General features: G+C 46.9%; 1 protein-coding gene across 1 annotated transcript; it reads left to right on the forward strand.

Moving 5' to 3' along the window:
* Positions 1-204: 204 nt before the first annotated feature.
* Positions 205-27,110, forward strand: cacng3b (calcium channel, voltage-dependent, gamma subunit 3b). Its single transcript, XM_028987510.1, has 4 exons — positions 205-1,198; positions 14,190-14,273; positions 21,959-22,099; positions 23,934-27,110. The coding sequence occupies exons 1-4, from the start codon at positions 988-990 to the stop codon at positions 24,425-24,427; spliced, it is 930 nt and encodes a 309-aa protein (XP_028843343.1). The 5' UTR covers positions 205-987; the 3' UTR covers positions 24,428-27,110.
* Positions 27,111-27,150: the final 40 nt, after the last annotated feature.

Below are 27,150 nucleotides of genomic sequence, written 5' to 3' on the forward strand. Positions count from 1 at the left end.
AAGCAGCGTCGCTCGCCAGGCTCCTCGCATATGACGGGAGGAACCGGGATCTGAGGATGAAGAGGAGGAGGAGGAGGAGCTTCGGCCATTCAGCAGCTCCCTGTCTCTGCGCGGGGCCACCGTGGGCGTGGGTTTAGAGGAGGAACGTGGGAGCTGTCACCCCCCCCCCCCCCCCACACACACACACACACACCCCAAAACCACATCCGCGTCTCCGCGCCACCGACTCCGTCCTCCAGGTGCCTTCAAACCAACTGCTGCTGCGTCCGCGTCCACGTTCCGGGGGGACGTGCAGAATTTCCTCTCCTTTTCTCGGGATTAACAGGCTGCTGGGAGGAAGAAAACAAACGAAACAAACGTACATCGATGGTACAAAGTAAGTAAAAAAAAAAAGACGCCGGAGACCCAGTCGCGGAGACCCGGTCCCAGTCGGCGGAGACTCGGTTCCAGTCGCGAAAGACCCGGTCCCAGTCGCGAAAGACCCGGTTCCAGTCGGCGAAGACTCGGTCCCAGTCGGCGGAGACCCGGTCCCAGTCGCGAAAGACCCGGTCCCAGTCGCGAAAGACCCGGTTCCAGTCGGCGGAGACTCGGTTCCAGTCGGCGGAGACCCGGTCCCAGTCGCGAAAGACCCGGTTCCAGTCGCGAAAGACCCGGTCCCAGTCGCGAAAGACCCGGTTCCAGTCGGCGGAGACCCGGTCCCAGTTTTTTCTTTTTTGCGTCTCGGTCGTAACGTGATTCTAATTTTTATTCCTCCGGATGGGGAACCGTCTCGGGTGAAGACGCTGTAAGTGTACAGGACAGTGTCCCTCAGGGCTGAGCGGAGAAGTTGGACACCCCCAGAAAACAGAAGAGATCGTAATAAACATTGTTCTGGTAAAAAACATGCTTGGCGTTTCCGAAGGGGACCGGGCCCCGGCAGAGTCGGGCGGTTGGGGAGACCAGTGAGTTCCAGCCCCTCCTTGCCTCCCCTTCCTGAGATGAAGCGCGATGATGATGTGTGACAGAGGCGTCCAGATGCTGATCACCACCGTGGGGGCTTTCGCCGCCTTCAGCCTCATGACCATCGCGGTGGGGACGGACTACTGGCTGTACTCCCGGGGCGTTTGTCGGATCAAGACCGCCAGCGACAATGAGACCAGCCGGAAGAACGAGGAGGTGATGACCCACTCGGGGCTGTGGAGGACCTGCTGTCTGGAAGGTAGGGAGGGTTGGGATGGGAGGGGTCTCCTGAAGGGTCTCCTGACGTTCCATTTATCTCCATGATCACACACTTTCATTTGCTATAAAACACCGTGTCCCCTCATGCAGCATCACATCCGTCACCCATTCCCTTCCTTTTCAGCCTGAGCACTGGACAACAGCAAAGACGAGATGCTCGTCCTCCTCTGATCTCTGAACCCGTCTGTTTAACGCGCTCCACCTCATACGACGGGTAGAAATGGTTCATTCGTCTAAAAAAACTGGCGCACTGGTGGGCGGTTTCAGTGCGTCGAACCCGGCGCCGCCGCCAACAGGTGCCAGGCGGAACGCGCAACACATGCAACCTCGGTTAACCCACGGCTGATCTGGCACCTTGGACGTGGACGACCGGTCCAGCGCGGTGTTGACATGTCTGGAATGTTCTGTGTTATCACTACTACACGCAGGCGTAACACTGATGAGAATTGCGAGAGTCTCGCTGGATCTGTGCCACGGTTCCCCCGGCCGGGGAGATGCCTCGGCTCGAGAGCGCATGGCCACGGCCGGTTTCTCCGTCCTGCCGGATGGACGGCGTGGGCCGTTCTTCCTGTCCTTGTTTTCCATGGGGACGGTGTGTCGATTTTGTCTCCCACTTGTCACCTGGTTCGCATGTAGAGTATGGCGGCCCTGTGCATACTGCTGCGTGGCGATATGTAAATCAGCTCCTGTCTGGCCGGAGCGTGGACCCAGAAGTCGGAGCGCTCCGGCGGAATCCGGCTCCGGCTCCACAGGTCCCGAGCGCGCCGCGCCGAGGTGGAAGATTAATGCGGCGTGTCCCCGGTGCGCCGGGATCTCTGGAGAGCTGTTGGCTCTGCCCTGGATAAATGATCACCTGGGAGTGGTGTGGTTGGGGGGCTTGTAGAAGGAGGTGAGGGGGGGGGGGGTGATGTAGAAGGGACTCTTCCCTGTGTGTGTGCACCCAAGCACAGCCTGTCTCTTACACTCTCATCACGCACACACACACACACACACACACACACACACATCTCCCTGGAAACCAGCCACTCCTGCCTGGCTAAAGGGGGGCTTGGTGCTCTCTGCCTGTGTTCCTCCCTCCTACTGCTTCACAGCGCGCGCACACACACACACACACACACACACACGTAAAGCCTACAAGCACATGCATATTTTAATAAATGCATGCACATTTATAAGTAACCTCATCACACACACACACACACATGCATGCACAATTAAAATGGCCGTAAATTGCAGTCTCTCTGCGTTGGTATGCGGTCAGCCATGTGTGTGTGTGTGTGTGTGTGTGTGTGTGTCACGCGCAGGACGTGAACAGGTTACCGCCGAACGCAGAGGCACGGCACAGTCCATTTCCTCCGGCTCGGCTAATGGAAGAAACTTGTCGGCTCTTTGTAGAACACCACTGAAATGCCACTTTTATCTACCAGCCAACAGCCAACAATTTCTCACCCGCCGCGAAATTAAACGAGCAGAACGCATTCATTATTAATGTTCCTTTTGTAGCGAGGTACTATTTTTACTTTTTTTTTTTGTAGAATAACACCGTTTAAGATAAGAGTTTACAGTTTTCATTTTGCACTTTGGCCTTCGGAGCCGGTTTATCCGGGAGATTGTGGGGGAACGGCGATGTTTGGCTCCTTCTCCCATACGACAGTACGAGCACCAGAAGAATCCCTCCTGTGTTCCGTAGGCCAGTTGCAATTATGTGGGGCATTTTGCGCACTGGCTTGGATCTCATGCGTTGCAGCATGCTGTGGCCTGAAGTGACATGGTGTACCCCAACCTGTGAGCACTGTGGCGCACCTTGACTGCTACATGTACCCCGATCAACGACAAAACCATGGACGAGTTATTACGTTCGAAGCAGGAAAAAATGCAGGACGTGAGACACGACTGGGTCGGGTCATCTTCAGAATGGCAAATCTTGGGGTGCAATGACTACCAGGGCATAAGTGTGAGAGTCATGGGCACCCAGTGCTCACTGATATGCATGGAGAGTGAAGATTAGCCTGATCCCAGAGGAGAGGTACTGTGGCACAAATAGATGCCAGCAGGGTGCACCAAGGCAAGGAGGCAATGCTGCTGGGGTTAGGAATCCTGGGACAAGGAGGAGTTTGAGGAACGTGACTGAGGTCCCACCTTTCAAGACACCTCGGGACACATTCAGACTACTTGTGAAGTCCAGGATGGTTTGGGTCAGTTCTTGTTGTGGTAACTACAAAATAAAAATGCATTTTGAGGGAATAGTGTAATTGGCTGATCGTTGTCTATGTGTTCCCACCAGTTTTCCACAAGCCCAGCAATTTAAGGCATATTTTTGTGAAGCCCCATATTTGTCGTATGTATGTATTTTTCTGAGACCCAAAAATGATGTCCAGCCAGGGTATTAGAGCTGTGTAAATATTTGTGCTAAGTATTGCGGGATAAGTGAGTGGGGACCGGGGAGGTGGGTTTGATGGAGAGAGAGGTACCAAGCAATGTGAATTACATGATATGCACGTTTGTCTGTTAATTTTGCTCCTCACACATTTAGTTTCTTATCAGGCTTGTGTAGACCTCGGATGGGATTTTAGCGTGAAATTAAAGAAAGCTTGATGTCAAAATCTGTCACAAACATTGTGGAATCCTGGGGGATGGTGTAATGATATTTTTTTCAGGGGGAATACAATGTGCAGTTTAGCTTAATCAAAACTTGAACCTGTTTGGGGAGCTGTCCAAGGTTCTGGAGTGGTTGCAGGACCAATGACAGCTCTCTTTGTGACAACTAACCAATTATATGGAAGTTATACTAATGCTTATAATAATGTCTTGTTATTAGTTACCTTTCACATACACTCAAGGACACGTTGCCGAGAAGGAGAGTAGTAGCACGGCAAAAGAGAGTTTGGAGAACTGTGTTTTATGGTGGGATTTGAGGGCGTGTGACAAGTGGCAAGGTTTAAAACTAAAGTCCTGGGTCCTGAGCTAAACAGAAGGTGCCATGGGATTAATAGAGGGTGTGGATTTAAGGGTGCAGGAGGGTGTTGAGATGTGAAAGTGATTAGGGAGCTAGGAAGAGGCAGAATTTACTCATTTGTAATGAAAGAAATCTGCAAAATGAAAACATAAAGTGTACTTTATTTCAAAACATTTGATTTTAAATGAGATAGAATTTTTACTCTAATGCAACTGTGCAACTGAAATGTTTGTTCCTCTATTCACTGTCTAGAACATTTTGTGGTCAGGTGTTGATGTGTGTCCCGACCCCACATAAATGTTCTTTTCCTTTTTGAACTGTTGAGCAAGCCATTGTGTAATTATAAATACAGATTTGTCCCCAGTTCACTCAAATGAACGGCTTCCTGGCAGTAGGACTAGGAAAATAAAACAGTATCTTCTTATTAATGACTGTCTCTCCATGTCTCATGTCTCACGTAAAGAAAATATCTACAACAAGAGTAGCCTGTTGAAAGGAAAGAGTTCTGCAAATAACATCTCTGGGTAGCATTACAATAGCTGACATGCGGTGTGATCACAGCATTACAAACATGATGGTGATGTTAGAAGTAAAGGATGGCCGCTGATCCACATCCATACTACAAGGCACCAAAAGACAATTTAAATTATTTGATTATTTGAATGAATTATACATTTCATCTTATCATTGGTCCACATTCTTTTTTACTTATTATCCATAAGTATTTTGCTTTTCACCTTTATTTTTAATTTATAAACTCTCATCTCATATGAAGGGTGCAATATGAATAAAGCTTCTTCGTCTGGAGGGAGGTATATTTTGTCCTCCGTGGATTATTTGGAGTGTGATGTCATTTCGCGGCATACCGTGACCCCGGCGAGAGAATGTGGGCCACACTGACTCACGCCTGTCCCAGAATCTTCATCTCTTGGATTATGTGTGCGCCCCTGGCAAGCCTGACCTTTGTGAGGCAAATTGCTCCTGATGGATCAGAGTCTGCCCCCCTCCCCACCACCCCGCACCGCAGTGGCTGCACTCGGGTGACACACGTTCCACGACCAGCCTGCCCCAAGGTGTCTGAAAGCCCCATACCTGCATCGGGCCCTCGTTTGCATTCATCCGCGCTCCTTTGTGCCGCGCCATTCATTACGTCTAATAACCTATTCAAATGACCCCTTCATGCCCATACACCGCAATCAATCACCATTTGCAATTGTGCCGCAACACTCCGCTGACCACAGTGAGATGAAAGGTTGGGTGTGTGCAGGAGAGGCCGCGACAGGGAGGAGGAGAAACTATCATAAAAAGGGCGAGTTTCCGTTTCAGCCTGAAAGTTTTTATTACGCTCTCATCGGGAGAACGGTAACAGCTTTTGAGGCCGTGGCTCTCGGGGCGCTCCGCGCAGCTCGGCGTGATGCAAGGAAGCACACAGGGCTCATACGCGGCTCACGCCGGGCCCCATGGATGCCGCTGCCGGCTCTGTCACACCGCCGTGACCCGGCTGTTACTTAAGGAGGGGACAAAGACAATCCGATGCATGCGTTGCACAGGAAGGAGAACAGGAAGAAGGGGCAGCGATGTAGGCCATGTACGTCCACCTCCGCATGCTGGGCACAGTCCCTCATTGGCAAGTCCGGATTTGTCACACATACCACAACCTCGGTTTTGTGTCACACCCGTCCAATTCTGTCCTCGCGGGGTGCCGAATCGATCTGGTTGAGCCTCTGAGCGCTTCTTTTAATGTAGTTACAACTCAATACTATAGCTCTTCCAGGTACGATTTGCTGAGGCCTGCCCTCTCTAGTCAACAGAGTAATCGTGGGTTCGGCAATGAGTAAGTGCCTTCAATATCTGCTTCCTGTCCACCTCCAGGGCCGCAGAGATTGGATCCAGTTCACTGGAGATTCATTAGCTCGGGACAGAACAACAGTTATGACTCCTTCCGCGGTTTTATGGCATGTCGGCTTGCAGTGGCATCGTCCGCAGGTGCACTGATATAACAGGACGTCTGTATGAGCCCACAAATGCAGAAGCCGTGTGGAGCAGCAATTGTTAGCCCAACTAGGTGTTAGCAACGGACAATATATCTCCGGACCCTCACACGTGTAATTCATTTTTATTACCGGGGGACTATGGAGGGGGTGGGGAGGCAGGGATCTGCACAGAATACAGATGTCTGTGGACTGTGGGCCAGCAAACACTCCACTGACTCAGTACAGACAGCATTTCTGGAGGGCTAACAAGCCAAAATAAGTCCATTAAATCAAACGCTGGACAGCGCTGCCTGTGACAGTGGAGGCCTCCCTTTGCAGAATGTGCTGGCAGGCGTCCTTTGGCTGGCCTACATTGGCGGCTTCCTGCTCCGTTCCGATCCACGGCGGTTTTCTTGGAAAGCTAAATGAAGCGTGCTGCCTACTTTAAAGGACACGGATGCGATGAAGGCCGTTCAACACGTGTCACAAAAAGCCTTGTTCCTATGGGCTTTGTTCTGTGTTATATCTCTGCGTTTGTGTGTGTGTTTCTGTCTGTTGGCATCAACCGTAAAACAGATTGAGGTGCCTTCAATGACTAATGTTGAATCATACATTCCAGTTGGCCATGGGTGGCTCCCAAATGCCGTATAAATCCACCAACCTTGAGCTGCCAGGAAATGTGACAGCAGGGGTGTCAGACAAATGTTTATGATGGCCACATATGTGTCTTGCAGACAATGTTGTCTGGTGGAGTTTCTGCTGAGTTTGCAGAACAAGACACCATCCCACACCACCTTTTACTGATCAATCTAATTAGAACGACATGGCTAGTGTGATATTCCTAATGAGACGTTTCGTTTTAATGTTTTTTTTTGTTGTGAAAACCAAATTAAAAAAAAAGTGTGATAATAATTAAGCATATAATAAGCATTCTAAGATGAGCTTTGACATCGTGCTTGAAGATTCATATGGATGCCATCATGTAGAGAACCTATCTATGTTACCATAGCAACGTTTTGGCATTAGAATTTTTAAACAAAAAAATTTTTTTTTTTTTAGAAAAACCCACCTCACATTTTGGCAAGTATCCTTGACATCAGTAATGCCTCCACCTTCACCATCATAGATATTTCCTTACGTAGGTGTCTGGTTGTTATTTGGTGTTATTTCTGCATGTTCTGTACTGTTTTACATGTAAAGATAATTTACCCGCCCACTCTGGATCAGTGTAATGGACAGATTTGTGACCTTTTCAAAGACAAAAGAACCCTTGGGACACGGAAAGACAATATCTTGCCTAATAGTGTAAAGTAATATCCAGCTGAAATGACAGAAGGAAAGTAGTTCACCATGGGAGAAAGGACAGTTTGAGGTTTGTCATGGATCGGAGACCTCCCAAAGGTCACTTTCCATTTACATCACGATGTATGTGGGGTACAACCGTGGTGCAGAGGCATTGTTCTGAGCTCAGTGGAACAAAGTTGGTTAGTTAAATTACATCATGACGAGATTTCATCTGATCTGCGGTCACTTTGTCTGCTACATTTGCTTGATTATGCATATCCATTGATGAGACGTGCTGTGCAGCTCACTGGGGTATTTCGATGGAAAACAAGAAGGATGACTGGTTCAGGCGTCCTCCTCAATTGGGGTGCACGTCTTTTGTAATATCAACTGTCTGCAGGAGAGCCAAGGCAATTCTGCCGCAGATGGAGCTCAGCGTGGAGAGGGGGATCCCCGCAGACCCTAATGGCGGAGCTACTGCAGAGCCCCCCGCACTGCCCTCCAGGAGTGTGGAATCTTTTACAGAGTGCTACCTTACTGGAAGGGGCTACCTTACTGGATTCCGACCGACCCCTGAGTAGGGAGCAAAATGGGGGCGATGACACAGAGGCGGTGGCCAGAGAGGTTTCTCATTTGAGATAGCCTGCCTGCGCCCTCCGCTTGCGTCTCGTGTGCTTTCGCCCTGGTAAAACTGCCCTGGCGGGGGGGGGGGGGGGGGGTGGGACGGGACCTTGCCCTTGTGGTGTTTAGTTAAATTAGCGCACTGGTAACTAATCCTCGAGCGCCGGCTGTATTAATACACCAATGAAGACTTGAAAAAGATAACAGTGCCCGGCGGAGATCATTAAAACAGCGCCTAATGAAACTCCGTGAGTCACCGTGTCAAAGCCATTAGGCCGATCATTTTCCTGGCTGGCTCTGCTCCGCATTTCGGACTGTACCTGCAGAAATGAGATGAAAGCCCATTGTCAATGCGAGCGGAAGGCATGGGCCCTGTCCCATTCTAATGACTCGCTCCGGAGATTTTTTTTTTTTTCCGCGGGAATGCTATTTTTTAGGATTTTTCACGTGTGACAATGTTTGTCAAGGAATGGCTGTCAGCCCAGAGTAATGTGCTGCACGAAAAAAGGCTGTCCTCGTGCCACGCTGCTCCTTGTTGCACTGAGGAAGCCTGGCGGAGACAGACAGTGATAAATATTTGCAGTGTTTTTCCTACACCGATGCCACAGACCGACGCGTTAATATTTTCACGACAAGAGCAGGTTCTTGTGGCCAAACTGGTATGAAGTAGCAAAGAGAAGAAGAACCCACCTCAGGGCTTCCTGTACATTTTCATGAAGGGTATCTGCCTTTGGGAATTTTTTCATAGTGTATTCAGTGATTTAAAGTTGTCCAGCTGCAGACTCAGAGCTTTAGAGGAGAACTCAGGAGAGAAAGAGAGGATGATGAAGAGAGACGAAAGACTGAGAAGAGAGAAAGTCTCTTTGTTCTTCTTTTACCACGTCTTTTCTCCCCTCAGGGCTTTGTTGCCAGCAGTCTTTTGTCCTCTCTCTGTCTCTCTCCCATATCTGTCTTTCTCTCTCACGTCCTATCTCTCTCTATGTCTCTCTTTCGATGTCCTTCTCTGTTCCCTCTTGCTCTTCTACACTCACACACTTCTACGACTCCTGCTTCCTCTCTCTCTCCTTCTTTTTCAGATAATGCTATTTTGAATTTCGATGCTTTTCGAGGGTTTGAATTTAGAATTTTCACCAAAAATTTCATTCTTTATTTTTTTATATTGCAGTTGTTCTTGCAGACAGTGCAGCGGAGACAGTAGTGATGTTCAGTTGTTCAGTGTTCTATTAAATATAAAGCCAATGTTCAGTTAATGTCAGCGGTTTCATGCTCATTTGTTATTGTTTTGTAAAGTATATTTAAAAAAATATATTTTCATTGACCACCCTCCATTCATTGAAAAACTGTCGTTAATCTCTCAGTTTTTTCTCTCTCTCTCTATTTCAGATATACTTGCAGATGTTAATGTTCAGTCGTTCAGTGTTCTATTTCAGTAATTGTTACATTTGATTGTCATTTATGATCAGTGCTAAATATGTAAACATGCTGGCATGGAGCACCCTCTTGATACCATCAGCGGCCATTGAAACCCCATTTTGGTCGACCGCTATTCTCGCTCTTTCTGCCTCTCTGTCTCGCTCGGACAGTAGGTGAATGGGGTGGAGGGATGTGCTGTCACCGATGGCCCACTGAATAACAGGGGAGCTGCAGGAAGCTCCCATTGCCTCTTAATCTGCAACAAAGCTGTCACCTTTACAGATATCTCTGTTAAATTAGACAGGCTGACTGGACTCCCGATAGCCCAGCAGCTTTCTGACCCCCTTACACCCTCCCAACCCATCACCCTTTCCCTCCTATTTGGTGGGAGGAATAAGCGCAGGGCCGCAGGAGTTGTTTTCTAATCCACACAAAGGAGGCGCTTAATTGAAAACAAGCCTCAGGTGACTCTATGGACCCCGTGAAACTCTTTCCATCGTCCTCGCTCTCTTTATCTAGCCATCACTCTCTCTTGTCTGCTTCCTTTAGTTCCCTCTCTGCGCCTTTCCCTTTTGCCCTTTTCTTTTAGTCAATATCTGCGCTCAGATACTCCATTAGGTCTGGTGTGAAATGGACACCAGAAGGGTCTTCAGCTCACAGGGGCAAAGCAACATGAGGCTTCTGCCTGCCACACGTTTGAGGAGAAAATTGGCCATGTTAATTTTAGGACACAATGAACCAATACCCTAATCCAATCATTTTGTGCCACTAATCAGCTCGGAGAAACAAATTAAGATTTAAATCTCTATCATGAGTATTCCTAACAAGACTATTTCCAGGAGGGCCATTGGTATAATGACATTACTGCTCATTTTATTTATTTGGTGACCATTTCAGACCATGAACAGTGCATGGGAAAAAAAGCAAAACAAAATCCACCTTTCTTAATGTGTCTGGCTCTCCACTCGTGGATGATGTTGAAGCTTACAGGCAGTTTGGTTTCTTCATGTTACCTGAAAGGTGACACATTGTGAAACAGATGCTTTTAGGGGCTCACCTACAACACATCCCCTTGTGCAAAGCAGAGGGGACCTTACTCGGTAAAAGCTAATGAAACACTCTGAGAGGCAGGGAGGTGGATCCCAGGACCATCCATGTTTTTTTTTTGGTGCTGGACGGAGAGCTTGATTAGGCCTGGCAGGAATAAGGTGGCTCCACCACCACCTGTCTCCAGGAGAGGCACTCTACAGCTTTTTAATGGACTGGCTGAGGTTTGTGCAGTAGTGTGTAGCCATTTAAGGTTGCGTTTTTTTCTTTCAAATGATTAGAGAGTGGTCCACTCCCTGAAAAGCTGTCCTGTGGTCAGAAATGGGCCCTATTTCGTCAATCTGGTACCCAGTGGGAAGCACAAAAAACGTTTATAGCGTGGTCCATTTAGCTATTTCTTTGGTGGGAAAAAACACACATTTTGTGCCAGTTGCTTAAACTCTGCAAATTATTCAGAAGTGTGTTTTTAATGTAACATGTAATAAACCAATCAGAATAGCTCTATGCTGGGGACACTATTATGATGGCACATTAACAATCAGAATTCAGTAAACTGGACATAACCTTTTTAAGGATCCAGGGTGCATGGTGCGCAAGAAAATCTTTATTCAAGGCAGAAGCGTGTGTCACGTCTGCGGGCTGACGGGGGAAGGGAGTGCAGAAACAGGACAGCTGGGCAAATGCGATTTATTACACACAAAGGAAAAACAGCACGAGGGCCAAAACTAGGGAAACAACCAAGGAACAAACAGGAACGAACCTGCAGGCGTGTGGCGATTGCCAGGGACTGAAAACATACAGGAGTTAAGTAAAAGATTCCACTTCAATGTCACAGCGTTGGTCTGCTGCCCAACAGGTCCTTATAACAGTGCTCCAGTCATGTACGCCTGATCAGCTGGACCTGTCCATGGCTGGAGCCCTGCTGTCGAGCTGACTGGTGCCAGCTGCTTCCCCAGCCGTGACAGCGTGATTTAAAAGCAAAATTTGGCCAAACTATACTCATCAGTAGCTATAGATACAACTTGCATCAACAATATGCATCAACTTAGATAATATGTGGCAACATTATGTCACAGGACTGACAATGATTTATCTATTATATTGTAATTATAATAAATCTGGTGGGGCAATTCTGCATGTGATTGTGACACTACAGACTCATCAGACCCAAGCTTGAATTAAACAAGATTATTATTATTAACATAAAATGAACACAAACATGAAACAAATCAGAATGGGACCCCAGAAGTGTTAGGGCGCCAGTGAGGTATGCAGTACATGCAAACCGGAACAGGATGTGTATCCGTGGTTGCATCCTTCTGGGGACGTTACCTATGAAGTTCTGCACCACAGCCTTGTTCACTGAAATTGTCTAACCTAATAATAATTTAAATGTCTGGCTTTTGTGTCTCCCCTTAAAATTCTACCAGAGCAACAGTTTCAAAATGATCATTTTCTTTCATCCATTTCTCTTGGAACATGCTATTTGAAAAGGCTTTCCTTAGCTGGCTTTTCCTTTGCAGAAAGAGATACATTCTGAAAAAAATCTGCACAATGAATTATGAAGTATGACAGACCTTGATGGATTCTTCAGATAAGCCCTTCTCTTCTCAGGAAATGAGGGCCACATTTATGGGCCTCATTTGATAGATACTTTGAATTGGGACCGCCTTGTCAGAACACTTATGTCACATTATGTGGGTTCAAATACTGAACCATCAAGGTGCCACTGAGGTACCCACACACTGCTTCCATGGGTAATGGGTCAAATGCAGAGGACACATTTTGTTGTGTGCACCGTGTGCTGTGCTTTCTATGTATTACAATGACAAAAACAATCACTTTCACATCCAGTCTCCAATGTCGTCCTGCAAGGGTTGAGGCATAACCATGGGGACTAGACTGATTCAGGACCAGGCACCCCAAGACAGGCATGTGACCTCATGAGCAAGATGGCTTTACTAATAGTTATGGAACAATTAATTTATATGATAATGTATGTTAATTATGCAAGAAGCTGTGGATTTTTACAATACTGACAGTATTCATATTGGTGACATATAGTTCATAAAATGACCAGGCTGAGATAAACAAATCTTTTCATTCATAAATCGGCAGATATGTATGTAGGCCTGTCTAGTCACTGTGAACATTTTGGACAATCGAAATATGAGAATATATTTTTATTCTGTAAGGCTGGCTTTATAATATCAATATAGCAGTGCAACTGATGCCTTTTTGCAGTGCAAATTTTTCTGCCTTTGTCATTCTAGAAACATGGCTTGTCTTAAGAGAAAGTCAAATGGTAATAATCCGAGTTGCATTGTGAGCCATCGCTGATTCATCCAGACACTGTAGGACAGGCTGTAGACCATCAAACCCAGAGCCAATAAATGAAAATGTACCTGCTCACTCATTATTTCTCACTCGATCCCTCTGTCTTTCTCTTCCCCGACACTCACGGCCTGGCTGTCTCTCTGTTTTACTCTCATGTTCATTTTACCACCAATGTCTTACATGCACCTATCAGGAAGGTTGATTTGCACTGCGGTTTTCTCTATCACCAATCATTATTCTTGCACACGTATGTTCAGTGGCCTAAGTGGCGGGATGCGGGATGGAATCGACTCTGGCAGCAGTTCAGAAATGACTCAGCGCCTGACGCACCGCTCAGCTCGTACACAAGAGACCCCCACCCCCTAATCCCAGAGAGAGGAAGAGAGAATGTTCTAATCCCTCCTCATTTCTGTCTTTACTTGCCCATTTTTTTCCACACGATATCCCTCTCTGTCATTTCTCAGCTTTTGCAACTTTTGCCTCCATGAACTCATCTGAAGGACGTCAGCGAGAAAAAAAAAAAAAACGGCTATAATTTGATGGAGTGTCACCACACACAATACGTGACCCACTCTAAGCCATCCTACTATTTCCAGCACAAGATCCTATAAGACAGCTCCCATTTACCTCTGCCCCCCCATGCCGCCCCCCCATCATCTCAGTACCCCTATCGCCACATGCTCAGCTAGTTCTCAGGGAGCTCTTCCTGTTGTCCAGTTCTCTATCTCACCATCCAGCACCACAACATGGCTGTTGGCCCATCCTCTCTGCCATAAATGAGCCACTTAAAGAGACCATTACTCTTCCTGCAGCCTTAATCATCTCCAGCGATGGTGGGAAAGCCATCAGCTGCAGACAGATAGATTCAGCTTTCTAAATGTTTAATGAATGTGTAGACACTGCCAGATTAGCACTGTTGACCGAAGTAAAAAAGACAAGACTGTGGTTGGAGAGGAATGGTACAGGGGTGAAGAAAGAGGATGTCTGTGAGGATGTCTGTCCCTGTACAAGGCGCGTGTGTTTGGTGCAATAAGCCTCTTCATTACTCTGTCACATGCTACGCCCCAGGGCAGGAGTGTTATTTTTGTTCATTTGTCATCTTGAGTGTGCAGTGTGCAGAACGCAAGTGTTGGGGAATGCACGGCGCAGCCACACGCGTGTGCACGGCGTTCACAACAACCGTTCTCACTGACCTGAGCAAAAAATGAAAAAGGAAAACAGGAAAACCTGAAGTACATCCTACTTTAGTATAAAAATTGTTTGGCAAATGCTGCATAGGACAGCGTAAGTGTACAAATAAGCTCCATTTTTGTTTGTGTGCATGTATGTGTGTCCTGCAGGGGCATTTCGAGGTGTGTGTAAGAAGATTGATCACTTCCCGGAAGATGCAGACTATGAGCAGGACGCAGCGGAGTATCTACTTCGTAAGTCGCACAGTGAGGATTCCCCTCCTGCAACACTTGAACATCTTACACATTTGTTTTTCCTACTCATGAGCCTATAGGGAAATAAAAAGGCAACATGGGTAACTACCTCTCTAACATGACTTTTCTCGTCCTAAATCTAATTATACCCCTACACTTAAGCTCAGTAACCAAAAGCAAAGAAGTCAAGGCACATATGAAATATGAACAAATATCAGAAACACAAAATCATGACAAAGACAAAATTGCAAAGAGTAATCATTGATACTCTAAAGCATCTATCTGCTGCATTCCTCCTTTTACACCGTGCTCATATTCCAAGAGCTCCTACAAGGGACTACTTTAAACCAGTGGTTCTCAAACTTTTTCAGCCCAAAAGACCTATAGTAACATATAATGACTGCTTAAAAGTGTTATACCGTACTAGTCCAAAGTTTGGACACACCTACTCTGTGGTGGTTATGGAGACTAAGATGGAGTCATTTTGAAGAATCCAATGCAAGGAACATGATTAGTATTTTTATAGCAGGAGAAAGAGAAGAATGTTCTTTAACATGGGAGTAATGTTCAGAATAAGTCTTCAGGACGTTTGGAGCCACCCTGGTTGTCTAAGAATGCTGCCATCACAGCAAAAGCTCACAGATTTCAAGAGACTCAAAAATTTGTTTGCTCTTTTTTGTGTTTGTTTATTGCATAACTTCATGTGTATTATTTCATAATCCTGAATCTTCAGCTTTGATTTATCATGTAAAAAATGCAAGACTGATAAATGAGTAGTTGTGTCCAAAATTTGACTGGTAGTGTATATTCTTACAACAACCTAAGTTAAATTAGAACTGCCTAACATTAGTGTCATGGGTGGGATCTGTGAAATTTGCAGTTATATGTTACTTCAGCTTGGTCATCTTCATGGCTTCAGTCACAAGCAATTGAATATTTTGTTGATGCTTTCCCCACTTTGTGAAGAACTGACTTAAACTAGTAGCTTTAAATGCTAATGAGGTGGAGAGTGACCAATAGAAGTGAGGGGGAATTCGCAGATGTCACGTCTTCGGGCTTACGGGGGATTGCCAGAACTCAAATTACAAACACTGTTACCAACAGAAGTTCACGAAAATGCCGGAGACCTAGAAGGGGCGGAAACATCCGGCATTTATGGGGCGTCAGGATTGGTGTCAGGTGTGGAGCCCAGCTGCAGGCAATCCTGACAGAGCCCCCCCTCCAAGGGCTACGTCCTCTGAGCCCCAGCAGTACCATCAGTGGAGGCAGCAGGGCGGACGGCAGCAACCTCAGGGCTCCTGCCCTGCTGTATCCTCCCCTTGGAGGACCCGGTCCCTCGGCCTGGCTCCCCGGCGTGGTCAGGCGTGGCGGCCCCGGTCCCTCGGGCTGGCTCCCCGGCGTGGTCAGGCGTGGCGGCCCCGGTCCCTCGGCCTGGCTCCCCGGCGTGGTCAGGCGTGGCAGCCCCGGACCCTCGGCCTGGCTCCTCGGCGTGGTCCCGCATGGCGGCCCCGGACCCTCGGCCTGGCTCCCCGGCGTGGTCCCGCATGGCGGCCCCGGACCCTCGGCCTGGCTCCAGGCACCCCAGGCTGGTGCCTTCTGGGACTATGCAGCCCCTCTCGCTGCACGGCCCTGGTGCCAAGGGGGGGGCATTGCCAGACCATCCGGCTAGCCCCTTCTGCGTCCGTTGGGACAAGCAGGCCCTCTTCCTGCCTGTCCCAGCTGGGTCCTCATGCCTACCAGGGGGCTCTATGGCACTCCACCCCTCTGGAGGCGGATACAGACCCATGCCTGGCCCGCCCTCCTCACCGGCTACCGGAGGACCCAGCTCAATCGCTTCCCCACCTACCCTCCCCTCAGGAGGAGTCCCCAACCCGAACTGCACCCCCCCAAAAAATTCTTTGGGGGAGCACCCCCCCCAGCTGGACTTAGGGGTACCTTGGGGCTTGTCCACCTCGCCTTGGACCAGCACATTCGGGTCAGGAACCTCCTCCCTGGGGTTCGGCTCCGCGGCTGGGTCGCCATCTGGTGGACACAAAGAGGGGAAGTGGGGGCGACATACGGACACATATGCCACGCACACACACACAGACAGAGACAGACAGAACAGAGGGTCGTCTGGCTCCCTCTCTGGGCTCTCCGGGACCTCCTCAGGGGGCACAGCCAGGATCTCGGGAGGTGCGACCTTCTCGTCGCCCGCCAGTGCTTGGTCTTCTTGCCCCGGATCCTGACTGGTACTGGATGTGGTGGAGGGGCAGAGTTCGATCCCTGGCTCAGGCTCTGGCCGATCAAACTCCGCCCTCAGTCTCTGCTGGAAGTCCTGAAAACTCCTGTCGGTCTCTCCCTGCTGCCAGAGGGCTGTGCTCCAGCCCCATGCTGATCCAGTCAGACACGTGAGGATGGTAGTGATCTCATCCGTGTCTGCTGCCCCACTGAAGGGTCCTGGGACCATTTGGCTGTCCCACACGGGGCTGGGCACGTCGCTGGAAATGGTGGTGGGCGCGTGGCGTGGGGGGTGGTGGACGTCTTCTCCAGCATGCGGGGGCGCTGGTGATGCGCTGCTGTTCAGCTGGGGAACGTCCGAGCAGAGGGAAGGCGGGTCGGCGACTGGAGCTGGGAGGGCATCTTCCCTGTGAGGCAGTTCCGGCAGTGCAGTTGCTGGCTGGCGACCTCCTGTCACCCTGTTTCACCAGCTTACCCCTGCACCCCTCCTCCTCGCTGTTGACGCACCTCTGGGACTGACGTGGGTCTCCACGGACCTCGCAACGATCATGGACGGGCACGATGGGCGGAGCCATCCCGGCACCGACTGCCCAATCGGCATCATCCTCGTCATAGTCCGTGTTGACCTCATACCCTCGGAAGTCACGTGGATCTTCACGGATGTCACGACAATCTTGGACGCACGCGCTTGGTGGAGCCATCCCGGCCCCGACTGCCCAACGAAAATCCACGTCATTGTCACTCTCATCATCCGTGTCCTCCCACCTGTGACTCCGAGGGTCGTCCACCCTGTGGACATCCTGGACCCAGGGTGCGATCAACTCCGAGGGACAGTACTCTGGCCATTCGGGCTGGAGCCTGCCCACCTCCTCGCTGGAGGGACGCCGCCGTTGTCGCTTCTCACCCCCCTGGAAGTGACGTGGGTCCCCACGGACCTTGCGCCGATCGCAGACTGGCGCGATGGGTGGAGCCCAACTCTCGTCTCCCGTGTCGTCCCAGTCCACGGGGAGCCTTGCCAGCAGAGCGCAGAGTTCTTGGCTCGACATGGCGAAGATCGTGGGGGTCGCATCTTCTGCGCTCGCTGCCCACGTTACTTCCTCGCTGCTGCCGACGCCAACGTCCTCGCTCCGCCCACTCACCCGCCGACGTTGTCGCTTCCGGGTTTCGCGGAGTTTCCCGGGGGTGACGTCATCACGCGACGCCGCGTACCACGGCTTCTCGGGGAGAAAACGCTCCACCAGAACGGGTGTCGCATCTCTCCCCTGGCGTCCGCGTTCGCCGTGCCGGGCTGCGTCCTTTGCGGCGTTTCTTCTCCTCTGTTTTTTACCTCTGCGCTTTTGGGTAGGTCTCTGCCATTCTGTCACGTCTTCAGGCTTACGGGGGAAGGAAGCGCAGAGGTCTGACATACCGTAGGCGTGTCGCGATTGCCAGAACTCAAATTACAAACACTGTTACCAACTGAAGTTCACGAAAATGCCGGAGACCTAGAAGGGGCGGAAACATCCGGCATTTATGGGGCGTCAGGATTGGAGTCAGGTGTGGAGCCCAGCTGCAGGCAATCCTGACAGCAGAAATGATGTCATCAACACCATTCACCAATAATAATGTTTGACACTGACAGGAAGTCATGTTGGTGTTTTCCAGAGAAAAATAAAATGAACCCATTGTTTCTTCAGAGGCTCGCATGATACAAATAAAATAATTAATAGCATTTGTGCAAATTTTTACATTCAATCACCAAGCAACTGCAATGCTTTGCAGGTTTGGAAGCCATAAAATGAACTTCTCTGGGCAGAAAAAGCATGAGAAATTGGAGGTAAACTTTCCCCTTATGACGGCAAAAGGGGAGAAATTCCAGATCAGTTCGCCTGAGCTTCCACTCTCGGAACGGCGAAGCAGAATGACCAAAGCACTCTTTAATTTTGATTAATGTTAAATAATCTCACATGGTTCAATTTTGGCCCCTACATAAATGGAATGCCTCACCAAACAGCATGCCAACATCGAGGTCACATCTGTAGGACGGTATTTCTCGTTTTTACAAGGTCCAATGACTTGTACCCATTTTGGAAAAGACCTGCACCATCTCGTGGATTAGCTGCTGTGTCTCGGACCTGGGAGCTGGAAATGCATGCACTGGGCCGTGTCACGGAGCGAAACATTTCACTTGCCCTCGAGGACTTACACAACCATGCACATTTAAGTCCCCTGCATTTCAGTGGCATCTTCTTCAGGCCGATTTGTAGATGCATCTCTAATTTTTATTCATCTACTCACATATTTTTACTTGATGGTAAATGTAAATATCACTTCCTTAGTGTTGTTTTTGGTAAGAATTAAAAAATTTTTTACAAATTGTTTCATAACATGTTTTGACAAACATGTCCATATATTCTGTATGTGTGGCCCACCGTGGCATTTGGCATCCATTTTTTCCCTCGCCTGTTACGTATGAGCGTTCGTCACATGGGGGGTCACAGTGTTGCCAGCTGCCTGTCACCTCCCATCAAGTCTCCTCACTGTTCGAAATACAGCATCCTGGCAAGCGAGGTTATGGTGTCGGCTGAGAGCTGGGATAAAAACACACAGGCATCAGGGATCAGGGCGCGGTAGGCTGCCCAGCAGATGCCTGTGATTACAGCAGTGAAAAAGAAAACGTCCCATGGTGAGGCCCGGCATGTACACAGGCGCTAAAGGGTTGTGCCATGCTAGGCGATGGGAATGCGCGTACACTTCCAACCCTGGTGGCACACCCGTCACATAAACAACGGCAGAACAAGATTCTTTTTTTTTCTTCCTCACTCGAATGACCATTTGAAATGGAGAGTCCGAGTAAATGGCTAAGAGGGCAGGCATTGCTCTAGCTGCTTCCAAAAAGACGCACAAAGAACCCAGGGCAAGCCAATCAGAACACAGGCTGCACGCCTGTCAGCCAATGGGGCATTTCATTTGGCCTGAATAATTGGTTGGGGGAACATCCTCAGTCTTTGAGAAGTGTGTTTACAACTCACGCTTCAAATGCGCACAAACACAGGCAGGCAGGGTGTGTGGCATGCACAGAGACGCCGAGCAGACCCGGATTGAGATGAACATTGATATCAACTGAAGATAGAGCTGAAATGCCTGGATGCCTTCCCATATCAAAGTTTATTCCGTGTTACAGCACACACTCAACACGTTTTTTTTTTCTTTCTCTGCCTCCCCACTCCTCAGTTGTCTAGGAGGAGTTTTTTTTTTATCTGACCGGGATGAAGCTTTTCCATTCAAGGACAAAATGCTGTCCGCATTCAAGCTCAGTCAGGCATTCTGGGTCCAAGCCCCACAGCTTCTTCATGTAAGGGACGCCCACAGCACCCTTTGGACCAATGAGCATTTGAGGGCAGGTTTGCAGCACTAATTACCTCAATTCGTTTACTCCCCGGTGCGACCTGTCAGTTGATGCAAAAGCCACCCCGAAACAGAGAGCATCAGTCAATGGTGGTGTTCCCCAGCACTCACTCTGAGATAAGGGCTATCAGCTAGGCCCCAAGGCCAATATGGCCTTCAGCATCGCTGCTCTTGCTCCAGTGCTACACATGTTTCCTGCCGAATATATATCCAGAGCCTCCTTAATTAAAAGCCTGTTTGACCAGTGATACATTTTTCCGGGATGGTCAGAAAACTGGATGATGGGAGGGGATTTTTGTCTCTCCCCGGACACCGATATATTAATGAGGTGTGCCATAGGGGAACTGCTGATGCTCGGAAAAGCGTGATGAATAAAGAAAATATGAATAAAGGAAACGTATGCACCACATTGACGTGAATTTAAAACGACCTCAAATATATGATGACTCCCCTCATCAAAACAAATGACAACAACCGTAACAAAGAATCGTAATGCAATCTTAATTGCATTTTTTAGTCTAGACCACATTACATCTTGTCCAATAAGGTATTGTTTTGCACAGGGATTCAAGATATTTTTTTGAATGCTGTGGATATGATCTATTTTAGGGTTCATGACATTTTTACTACCAGGTGTACATTACAAAAAATGTGCTGAATTCAGTCATGCACGGTATGTGTTTAGCTCATTCCGATTGCTTATGTTCACTTTTCATTTCTATTAGCAAACAAAATTTAGACAAATACTACTAGAAAGACAGATAATATCTATTAAGCACCATAGACAGCCCAACTTATTTAGTTATTTCTGTCTTGATGCTGTAACCACTTTGAATGGATTCACTTTCACTGCAGATCATGTTAAAAATGATGACATGATTCTGAGCCCTTTTTTTCATGTTCTATTAATTTACCGGTAATCTCATTTATTCATGTTTCATTATTTCTGGTCCTTGCTTTCGAATAATAACTCATGCTGAATGCTGGACCACATACGTGCAAGTTCCAGCTCATCTAAAGATGAAGCAATTTGGGTTCTCCTGCTCTCCAGCCTATCCAGCTTCTGGAACCTGCCGATAAATGGAGTTCACAGATTAACGTCAGCTCTTGGGGGGAGCGGGGGGCAGGATGGAGAGGAGTAGGTGTTCTCTGTTTATGTTTCAGGGGATAAACACTCCAAAGGACAAATGCTGCAGTGTTGCAGTATCCATGGCAATGGCATACAGATGAGCGGGATGCTGCCGTGCTGCTGACATTCATCCTGACACTCATTCCCGCTGTTAGCTTCAACCCCGCACGCCCCCACACCCTGCCGGCCCAAATTTCAGCCGGAGCGGGAGGTGCTCCCTCAGGGGTCAGCGAGTCTGAGGTGGCCCCATGTGCGGCAGAGGAAGATTTTCTGCTCCAGAAGGGCCTGAGACTAATGGGAGAGAAAGTGTGAGGCGTTTTCAGATGCTGTCTCTGGCGGAGCTCAATCTGTGAAGCTCGACTTAGCAGCAGCTAAAGCGAACGCCTCGAGGAGATTCTTTCTACGCAGCTCAGTCAGATGGTTTGAAGAAGGAGGAAACTCCAAATGTCTGCTTATTAGTGCCAGAGAATCACTATTGTCCTGAATGGCATTAAGGGAGGAAAATCGTTGGTTTGTTTGCTCATGTGAAATGCTGGCTCGCTTTCCTAATTAAAAAATATTCATTTCAAACCATGTGCACATCAGAACTTGAACAATCTTGTGTACATTCCTGAGTTAATGAATTAGTTTCCCTCTGTTTACCAGAAAAAAAATTAATGATTTAGTCTCCAGTGTTGTTCTTTTTTATTTGTTCGCTAATCTATTTCTCAGCTTTTCCCCCTTTTGCCAAAATAAACATAATGATTCCCCAAAAGACATGGAATTAGCATGTGCTTAGTGCTCTGTGCAATAAGTATGCGATGCGGTCTTTGTTTCTGCTTTTTTTGGAATAGCTTTGTGAAATGTGATTTTAGCATTACCCATTTAACCCAAATGCATCCTTGGTTTATATAAAATATTGACATCGTGGACCTCACATTAAGTGCGTATCCTGTGTGTCTGTGTGCAGGTGCTGTGAGGGCTTCCAGCATTTTCCCCATTATGAGTGTTGGCCTGCTGTTTATGGGTGGTCTGTGCGTGGCTGCCAGCGAGTTCTACCAAAGCCGCCACAACGTCATCCTCAGTGCTGGGATATTCTTCGTCTCGGCGGGTGAGCGATTTTTCAATCTCTTAAACCACTCAGCCTGGCTCTCTGCTACCATGAGCTTTATACTAATAATGTTTGGTATTGATATAATACAAGAAAATATGATGTAATTATATTAAAACTTGTAAACAGATTTCAATGTATTTTTCTCCATGAATGTATTATGTATTTAGTGAATAATCAAGAAGGCGCTATCTAGGATGATGATTCCTGCAGTGCGAACAATCATTGAGAAAGGACCTGGGTGCCTTGTGTCAGAGGAAACCAGACGAGCAGAAGGACCAAGCTTATTGGCCCATCTGGGGCAGCTCTGGCCTGCAAATTGGCAAACATCAAAACATCAAACAGCCCTCGATGTTAGTTAAATATTTGCAGAGGACCCTAATAAACTCTCAGAAAACACAAATGTGCCTGTTTGACAAGCACACATGTCGAGGCCGAATGCAGTGTGTGTTCGTGTCCGATCCATTGGGATGTTCCTGAGGACCCACTCACTCCCTCAGGCCAGTTTTCAAAAGCAGACAGACCTTTTGCAAATCTAGAAACTGGACTATTTTTGCAGCAAAATGAATGAGGAAGGAGGAGAAGAGACCATTATAAGTAAACCAATTGTTCTTATTTTCTGCCTTCCACATGAGCAAGAAGCTGTGCTTTCCTGGGTAATGGTTTGGAATGATGAGTCTCAGCTGCAAACCCAAACTGCGGGCCTCGCCCTCATCCAGGCCCTCCCTGTGCCAACTTAAACCCACTGACAAGTCCTATGAAACCAAGCCAATGATAACCTATTTCTGTCCTACTACACACTACAATTTACCATGCAGTTACACTAACATGAGTTACTTTTGACACTATTGTTCAAACATTTAAGGTGATTTAGTAATGTCCTTTTTTCTGGATGTGAAACGATTGTTCAGTCCATTATAAAGACATCAAGTGGGTCAAAACTCCAGACATTGTTCATCTTGTAAATGACATGTATGACGCTGTATACATGTAGAGAGGAACTTTATCAGTAACAATTAGTATTGAGTTCCAGTGTAATGCTGTGTTTGTTATTCCCTAGTCTGTCACTTTAAAAGTTAAATTAATAATTAGAAAACCCTTTTCAATTATCTTATTATAGCTGAAAACAGTTGCACTGACTACAGAAGCAATAAAACTGGCCTTGTTCACACTAGTACAGTGTCTAGTTTATGTGGGTTTGACTACATTATTTTTTCTAATTTATTTATTTATTATAGTTTTGTGATTTTTTTGTATTCAAACCCAGTCAAATGACAAATCATATATGATTTTTACAGTATTGATACTGTTAAAAGAGCTCATTAAGAAACATTCAGCCAAAATATAGTATGGCGATTACTTAAAATACTTCGCCGCTCTACATAACACAGCATGTAAATGTCCCATACGCCACAAAAATAATTTCTCAAAATATTGTGACAATATTTTTCATGTGTATTCATATATTGTGAATGTATGTTGTAATTTGTATGTTGTAATATATGTTGATATTTTCTATAATAATATATATTTATATGTAATCAATATATAAATATATGAAATAGGATATATGACAATAAATGAAAATACTGCAGTTATTGCTGTTTTCATATATTGAATAAATATATTGTTATACTATTTAATATATTATTATATATACTGTTATATATTGAAAAAGGCATTGCAAATATATGGGGAAGTTTCTCATATGTTGAAATATATTTACCAATGTATTGCAATATAAATTCTAGTATATAGCAATATACATTTTTTTCTGAGGGGTCTTTGACTGTTACATACTTCTGAAGTAATCTCTCTCTGTACCGTGTTACAGGCCTTAGTAACATCATCGGAATCATTGTATACATATCTGCCAACTCCGGTGACCCAGGCCAGAGCGACTCCAAGAAGAGCTACTCCTACGGCTGGTCCTTCTATTTTGGGGCGTTGTCCTTCATCATGGCAGAGATGGTGGGAGTGCTGGCAGTGCACATGTTCATCGAGAAGCACCGAAAACAGCGCGCCAAGTCCCGCACCGAGCTCATCAAGAAGTCGGCCTTCAGCCGCATCCCCAGCTACCGCTACCGCTTCCGCCGACGCTCCAGCTGCCGCTCCAGTGAGCCCGCGTCCCGTGACGCGTCCCCCATTGGTAAGAGTGGCTACACGGGACCTGCTGCCACCGACATCTCTATGTACACACTGTCTCGGGACCCCAGCAAGGCGGGCATGAGCACCCTCCTCAACACCGAACGTGAGTTCCTGCAGGCCCACAACTCCAACACCAAGGACTTCAAAGACGCCGCCAACAGGAGGACCACCCCTGTTTGAGACAGCGGGAGAAAAAGAACAAAGAGAGACGGCAGCACAAAGACTAATTGGGTTAAAGGGGTTGGCCTGAGAATCTTAGCAGGCCAGGCCACCAAATACAACCAGGGACTTAGCCTAAACCCCCATGTGAGCCAAGCGTGCTGGAGGTCTGGAGGTCTACAGTCCTCTTTCTATAACACTATTTAAGTATAGATGGTAATTGTTAGATCATTGGTGCTTCCTTTTATTCCTTTTTTCCAATCACTGTTCCCAGTCTCACCTCAATTCTAAATCAAACACACCCTTCCCTCCCCAAGGGCTACGTGGATCAAGTCCATCCCCTCAGTGTCACCTGATACAGTGCAATCCTCAGCTCAGATAGATGTGTGTGGTAGCCCTGCGAGGTGAGGGGGGTTTACGTTTTTTTTTTTTTTTTTGGAACCCCAGTGTATCTGAGGAATACTTGAGCATGTGACCGGCAAACTCTGCCGGATGTCCGTTTCCCTCGCCTTATGGACAGCTCAGTAGTTCATAGCTGGTGAGTGCCTCATCACAATTGTACGATTGTACACAGCAGTGTATTTTCTTTTTTTTTCGCCTTCTCGGGATGGATCTTCCACTGTGTTCCGCTACCCCCTCCGAACCCCCCAGCATCATGGGATGATCCATTCTCATACCACCCAGACGTGGTCTACCGCGAAGCCTCAAATTCCATCCTCACTCCTCCTCTCTCAGTCTACAGAGTGATCCACTGGGCTGTGTGCCATTCCAGCATCCATCTTGTCTCATGCTCCATGTGCTGCCAGCATTAACGCTTCCAAGTCCACACTGATGGCTTCCCTCACAGGGTCAAAATAAAAAATTCCACATTGGTAATTTGGTTCCTTATGATTTAAGATGCAATATTATGACAGAACAACTGTTTTCAGATCTTTGCTTTCAGATCAGTTAAGACCCTCTACCTGTTTCTATGGATTCTAATTAGATGTATGATTATTCTCTTCATGTAGAGTGATGATACAGTGGCTTTTTTTGCCAGGTTAGGGTTTAATGAAAAGGGGCAAATTTAGCATTACTAGCATTAACAGGCATCAAAGCAGAAAGAACAAATTGCACTGTAAGACAGTTGTAGCCTTTATACTCTAACTACAACTTGAGAAGTGTACCCTTACAGGGATCCGTTTCCACTGTGGAACCCCTGTACAGATGCAGAGCCATAGACATACAGAGTCATTTTTTTTATTCTAATTCCAAATGAACTGGATATTAACATTGCAAGACTGTTCTGTGTGGGGGGGTGTATTCCTGAAACTTTACTGTAATCCTAAAAGCAACACAATGGTTTATAATATACAAAGCACATGTTTTTTGAAATATGAAATATGTTATGATAGTAATAAAAGATGATTTTAAACTTGTAGCGGGCTTAACTCATGCTAGTCTGCCATGTGGTATTACAAAGCCAGCCACAGCTGACCTTCCTTTCCGCTATTTTAATGTGAATACTATAATCTAAATGGTAGTTAGCGCATTTAGGTTGCTAGATTAATATCATGACTCCAAGGGCTTTTGTTATTTAAACATATTCATTCAAGGGCTTTTAACTACCTGTAAAATGATGTATGAGAAAACAGATTATGCCCTTGAAAAATATTTAAATTGAAAAACAAAGCCTAGATAGACTTGTATTCATGTATGCAAATGATTACTCAAGGCTAGTAGGGAATTCAGTACTTTTTTGTGTAGAATACAGCTCTTTTCTCTCATATTCACCCCCTCCCTGACTATTTACTCCCACGTCTGTTGAGTACGGTGACAGAGGAAAGAACCGAAAAAAAAGAAGATAAAGCCATGCCTTTTTGCTGCCATTTTCATTCCTCTGGCATTTTCATATGTGTTCATTTTGCCTGCTGCAGAGCAGGTCCTGCTTCTGTCACGCATGACTTTTAAAATCTCCTCGCCTCAGTTTTATTCATTTATTTATGTCACCGTAGGTTTAAAGTGGCACACAGTCAACACAACAATTTTCATGGCCACTATTTTATATTCAGAGGACTGTTGTCGGTGTTTCCTTTTTCTACCTTTTTTTCCAGTGGCATTTGGTGACTGTGGAGTGTGTTTGGAGACACAGTCCTCACAGTGCTCATACCATGTCAGGGTGATGGGCGTTCCTCCACCACACCACCACCACACCTGCCGCTCATACCAGGACTGTTATTAACCAGGCTTCCGCCATCCACCAGCCCCACCACACCCAGTCAGGCCTGCGAACACCATTGTGTATGTGACCTCTTAATTACAGCAGCAGTTTCAGCTTGATTCATGCTGTAGAGAAAAAAAGCACACCTTTTAAAATAGTGGAGACATTTAAGGCTATAGCCAGAATATGTTTAAAATGAATAAAACAAATAAAACCTTAGAAATAAAAGTGAATTTTAAAAGCATCAGCGAGTGCACCCTGTGTGTCTTTAGTTCTTGTGAAACAGCGTGATTCAGTCGTGCTTCTCTATTGCCTCAAATGACAAATTACATTCCTAACATCTACTTGTAATGTATCATATCATTAATGTATCATGTCAATAATTGCACTAATATACTTCATCATTATTCATATCCGCCATTAATGCATGGTGAATTGACACCTAAATGAAACATTTATTTTACTGTGTACAAACAATTAAAGGATTTTCAGAATGTTTACTTATAAATGGCTAATTAATTATTAGTATTGCGGGATATGTGCT

Source organism: Denticeps clupeoides, chromosome 7, assembly GCF_900700375.1.
Source record: "Denticeps clupeoides chromosome 7, fDenClu1.1, whole genome shotgun sequence".
Classification (NCBI taxonomy): Eukaryota; Metazoa; Chordata; class Actinopteri; order Clupeiformes; family Denticipitidae; genus Denticeps; species Denticeps clupeoides.